Source organism: Centruroides sculpturatus, unplaced genomic scaffold (assembly GCF_000671375.1).
Source record: "Centruroides sculpturatus isolate CEXI.00-Female unplaced genomic scaffold, Cexi_2.0 scaffold2357, whole genome shotgun sequence".
Taxonomy (NCBI): Eukaryota; Metazoa; Arthropoda; class Arachnida; order Scorpiones; family Buthidae; genus Centruroides; species Centruroides sculpturatus.
The window spans coordinates 37048-42724 of NW_019387048.1; the positions used below are offsets into that span (position 1 = coordinate 37048).

Below are 5677 nucleotides of genomic sequence, written 5' to 3' on the forward strand. Positions count from 1 at the left end.
ATTCATTAATTTAAATTTGTAGAATTACTTTTTAATCAATGAAACTATTTTCTTTCGGTACATAAAAGCAATTGCTTTATATACAATATCAAAGTTACAAAATAAAAAAATAAAATTTCAAAATTTGTTTTTATATTCAATAAAATCGAAATACGAATATTAATACGAATAAATACTTTTCTTAACATTTTTCTTCATAACAAATAGCGTTATTCATTGTTACTATGATATTTAATAATATGACTATTTAAATTACTTTTAAAACGGAACTTTTGTAAGCAATACGTACACGAGAATGGCTTTTCCCCTGTATGAACTCGCAGATGTCGATTCAGAGTTCCTTTCTGTGTAAAACTCCGTTTGCAATGATCACAGGTAAAGGGTTTTTCCCCTGAGTGAGTTCGCAAATGTCTAATCAGTTTTCCTTTCTGTGTAAAACTCCGTTTGCAATGATCACAGGTAAAGGGTTTTTCCCCTGAGTGAGTTCGCAGATGTCTAATCAGTTTTCCTTTCTGTGTAAAACTCCGTTTGCAATGATCACAGGTAAAGGGTTTCTCCCCTGAGTGAGTTCGCAGATGTTCAATCAGATTTCCTTTCTGTGTAAAACTCCGTTTGCAATGATCACAGGTAAAGGGTCTCTCCCCTGTGTGAGTTCGCAGATGTCTAATCAGATTTCCTTTATGTGCAAAACTTTGTTTGCAATGATCACAGGTAAAGGGTTTTTCCCCTGAGTGAGTTCGCAGATGTTCAATCAGATTTCCTTTCTGTGTAAAACTTCGTTTGCAATGATCACAGGTAAAGGGTTTCTCCCCTGTGTGAGTTCGCAGATGTCGAATCAGAGTTCCTTTATGTGCAAAACTTTGTTTGCAATGATCACAGGTAAAGGGTTTTTCTCCGGTGTGAGTGTTGACGTGCATACGAAGACTGCTGGAATGATTGAACCGACGATTACAAAATTTGCAAGACAAGAGTCCTTCTCCACTGTGAATCCTTCGATGATATATAAATCCTAACTTCGAAATGAATGTTTTCTTGCAACTGTCACATTGATACTTCCCATTGTTTCTCATCTCAATTTTTAAACCTGTAAAATCCGATAAATAAAAATAGTAAAACAAATGTTTAAAGACCAAAACTATTCAATTAATTTTAATCAAATATCTAAATTTAAATCACATTATTTTAAAAGTACTGTTAATGTTTAGGATGCAGATAGAAAAAGAATCTTTCTTTCTCTGGTAATTTTCTTTGAATAAAATTTCAAAGTTAAACCTACACGAAGGAAAATATTATACCGGAAACACCAACTATTCACACATATTACTCACACACATATTACCCACACACTAAACAATATCTCAAATTAATAACAATTGTAATTTATACATTTTTTCTGAAAACAATTTATATGGAGTGTATTTTGCAAAAACATAAATATATATTTGAAAAATAATTTTAAAATATCTTCGTTGATTTTTCTTTCTTCACTCGCATGAAAGATGTTTTCTTTGCTGATATATTGTTGTAATGATTTCCCAACACTAGCTTCAATTTCAGTGTTCCGTTAACGACGGAAGTCCAACACATCCATCGACTATTCTTGTGTTTTTCTAGAAACTATTCTTNTTTTTTTCTGGAAACTATATGGAGTGTATTTTGCAAAAACAAAAATATATATTTGAAAAATAATTTTAAAATATCTTCGTTGATTTTTCTTTCTTCACTCGCATGAAAGATGTTTTCTTTGCTGATATATTGTTGTAATGATTTCCCAACACTAGCTTCAATTTCAGTGTTCCGTTAACGACGGAAGTCCAACACATCCATCGACTATTCTTGTGTTTTTCTAGAAACTATTCTTCATTTAGTTAACAGGAACGTTTTTGATTGGCGGTTAGTGTATCTGAAAGCAATAAAAAGTCCCGAATAAAATCATATAGGATAATATCGTTACACATTATTTTCTAAGTAAAATGTAAATATTTCAAAATTAAACCAGTAATTTTAGAAATTATTCTTTAGACATTCATTCAGCTCATAAAATTACGGCTCGGATTAAAACCTGAAAATGAAACGAATTCTTATTTAGAAACAATATATTTATACGTATGAAATAAATTCATATTGGTTTTATCTGTAAATTTTAATAATAAGAAAATTAGTTATAAATGTATTTTATGAACAATTAACTTCCCTTCGGTATTCCTATTTTACAGCTTTCATTATAGAAGTAAAAGTTATACAAACTCAATCGTTTCTTGAAAATTGTTCTTAAAATTACCTTAGGAAAAAAGTGAAAATCTACTTACTACTTTAAAAAACTTCAGTCAAGAAAGGCACGGAAAAATACCACAATACTCGTTAACACAGTCCACAAGAACAAGGAAATTCCATACTTCATTAAATGTTACCTGATAGTCTACTGTCGCTTCGTTAAAATGTTCCTTCTGTTTTTTTTTCTGGTGAAATCGCCAACGCGGTTTTCTGCTTTTATCAAGACTGGTAATTATATTAAATTTAAAATAATCCACACCCAGACTATTGATTGTCGAAATATAATGGCGACAGTCAAAGAGTCGACAAAAGGACTCACCTGCCTGTGTGTTCGAGAATTCCAAATGCTTGCATTCATTTCGTCGTACGGCTGAAAGGACAATACAATCTTCACCCTCTGTGTCTTCACAGACGCAAACAATTGTGGGTTATCAACAGAGTAAAATAAAACTTCTGTCGACTTTTTTTCTGTAACGAAAACAGAAATACGTCACTAGTAACGAGCGAAAATTCGTGTATTACACCTATTTATGACGAGGTACGAACCGACCCAAGACGATGGCTTAAAAACGAACACCAGTTAAACACCTAAATGAGACGTCTCCTTCAATTTGTTAGTAAAAGATTTAGCTCATCAGAAAACAATTTTGAATCTATTCATTACTTATAATAAAAACATACTTTGCCATTTTTCTAACCAAAATCTGCACGAAATCCAGGTGCATTGCTGATCTTCGTTCGTCCTGACTGCCAATTTAAAAAAAAGTGACGCCATCTAATATTTAGAATTCAATAATGTCTAATTATTTTTTCAGAATTTGTAGGTGTAAACTTTCTGAAAATAATTGTGAGAATCCAGATTAATTTAAAGAGGGTTTATTTTTAAAGAAATTAGGAAAAGAGAGAACGATTTAAATTTCAATAGAAATTAAATTTTTGTATCTTTAACAAATTTTCGAATCAATGGATTTNAAGAGGGTTTATTTTTAAAGAAATTAGGAAAAGAGAGAACGATTTAAATTTCAATAGAAATTAAATTTTTGTATCTTTAACAAATTTTCGAATCAATGGATGTTAAAAACTTTCGACTTTGATAAAAAGTTCATTTCCTTTCTCTGATGAGTACTAAGTTAATTCAGAAACGGTTGCACACGAGACTTTGCCGGCTGTAGGCCGTCGACTAGGATAAAAGGGACAATTTTCTTACTATTTGGGGGAGTTCTCGATACGATGTCGGACTGATAGCCATACTAGTCGGCAGTCCATACAGACAGAGCCATACGATTCAACGCAGTTCTCCATACAAGAGATGAGCACACTTAGCCGTTCTACGCATTCGCCATACTATAAGTAAGAGAGACAGTGGCGTACCGTGGGTGTCAGCCGCCCGGGGCGAAGGAAAATTTCGCCCCCCACTTATTTAGGTGTGTCAATTTAAAAGACCAAAATTCAGTTTTGTCACAGAACAAGCAATGAAAAATTGCAACGACCTGTTTAAAGTAGTTGTATTGGATATTAGTGGTGTATATAAACGCGAATGAATCGTACAAGCAAAAAAAAGACCAACAGGTTTCGTAGGATTTCCTCCGATGAAAAAATTAGTAGTTCACCCAGACGGCGAGCCGATTCCCGGACTGTCTGGACAATAGCACTATCGTAGGCGCGATGCTAGTATACATTAGGATGTTTCAAATTTTTACAAAATATTATTATTATTTATTGTATTATTTTGCCGCCCCCTAAAAAGTGCCGCCCCTGCCGCCCCCACTACGGTACGCCACTGAAAAGAGAAGAAGACTGCTCGAAAATGTTGATCGTGTGGAAAGAGCGCATCTTTAGAAGCAACGATTACTGAATGTTCCAAATACAAGAATCGGAAAGAACTGGGAAGGTAGTATGTTAATATTTAGATCGGTGTAAACTCGCTCTCACGCGTTAAATTTAAATGAAGCAAACTAATTTATGTTTAGATAAAGTGATTTATATAGAATTTCGTGTATTAGAATTAAGCAATTTACATATCATAACGCTCGGTAGAGGCAAGCCGTCAAGTAGGCGAGAGAACAAAAGAACGGCTCAACAAATCGAACTTTACTATAATGGAATTAAAACATTATATGTCTTTCCCATTTCACATTTTATTAAAAAACTAAAGATATACACCTCACCCAAGTAAAATACGGGTATTTCCGTCATTTGCTTTTTTTTTTCTTTCTTTTTCTTCGACCTACCGTTCTCCTTATTTAATTTTTTTAATTGATCGCCTGGAAACATTTATAGAATGGAAGAGACGTTACCCATAATAAATTCATCAGTGTAATTAATAATCTATGATAATCTCTAATAATACAGAATTTTAATACAAAAAAGTAAATTAATAAGAGAATCATTCATCGAAATTATGTTTCTTACAGTTAATATTCTCATTCATAACGACGAGTAATTTTTATTATACATTTGAAAATATGACGAATAATCTGAACGTGATGAATAAAATATATAAAATCAGCCAAAAGTCTCATGAGATAACAGGAATTAAATTTAATTATATTTGTGGTTTCCTGAAGATTGGTTTCCGAGAATAATTAAATGCGCCTGATTTAAACGCAATAATAGTGTTTAAATCAGGCGCATTTAGGCTTATATTATTCTCGGACAACAATGAAATTCTGTAACATTATTTCTGTGCATTGTTGTTTTCATTTTCGGCAAAATTTCTACAAATTACTATTTGAATTAAATTAATTAAAATCATTAATTGTAAATATAACCGTTATTTTGTGAAACACTTTTAATTTGGCAATGTCTTTTTAAAAATTCCTAATAGGACACCTTCAGTTTAAATCTGGTATAGTATTTAAAGTACATATTATATAGTTTATACCATAATATATTAATATACAATGATCATTTATATTATAATAAATAATTTCTATTTAATTGTAAAAGCCTTACTGTCCTTTTTAAATTCTAATATTATTGTTAATTATCTACTTGGACATTATTACTAGGACTTAATACTGGTGTTTAAAGATTGAAACAGCAATTAGTTAGTTCAGGAAATAGCAAAATTTCTTTATTATATCACTTGTAGTAATAGTTTCTGTACACATATTACACGTGTTTCGGGCTAGCATGCCCCTCATCAGCAGTACTACTACCACATACTAAAAAGTAACAATAATAAACAAGATAAGTTATCGTATAAGTTAAAATTTTTTACATAGCCATAAAAATAATTTTAAAAACTTACTGTAAATACATATTCCAAACCCGAGTATAAATGTATTTTTCTCGTTGTATAATTAATTAATGAGTTAAACATTTCACTGTATAAATAAATTAAAATATAATAAATAAAGGTTGTAAATTATTAAAAACTAAAAACATTACATAGGAAACC

The 5677-nt window shown here is 31.3% G+C and overlaps 1 protein-coding gene across 1 annotated transcript; it reads right to left on the bottom strand.

Annotated features, from left to right (window-relative positions):
* Positions 1–209: 209 nt before the first annotated feature.
* LOC111616089 (gastrula zinc finger protein XlCGF57.1-like) lies at positions 210–1078 on the bottom strand. The gene has a single exon (XM_023357523.1). The coding sequence runs from the start codon at positions 1068–1070 to the stop codon at positions 210–212; it is 861 nt and encodes a 286-aa protein (XP_023213291.1). The 5' UTR covers positions 1071–1078.
* Between the last annotated feature and the right edge of the window lie 4599 nt (positions 1079–5677).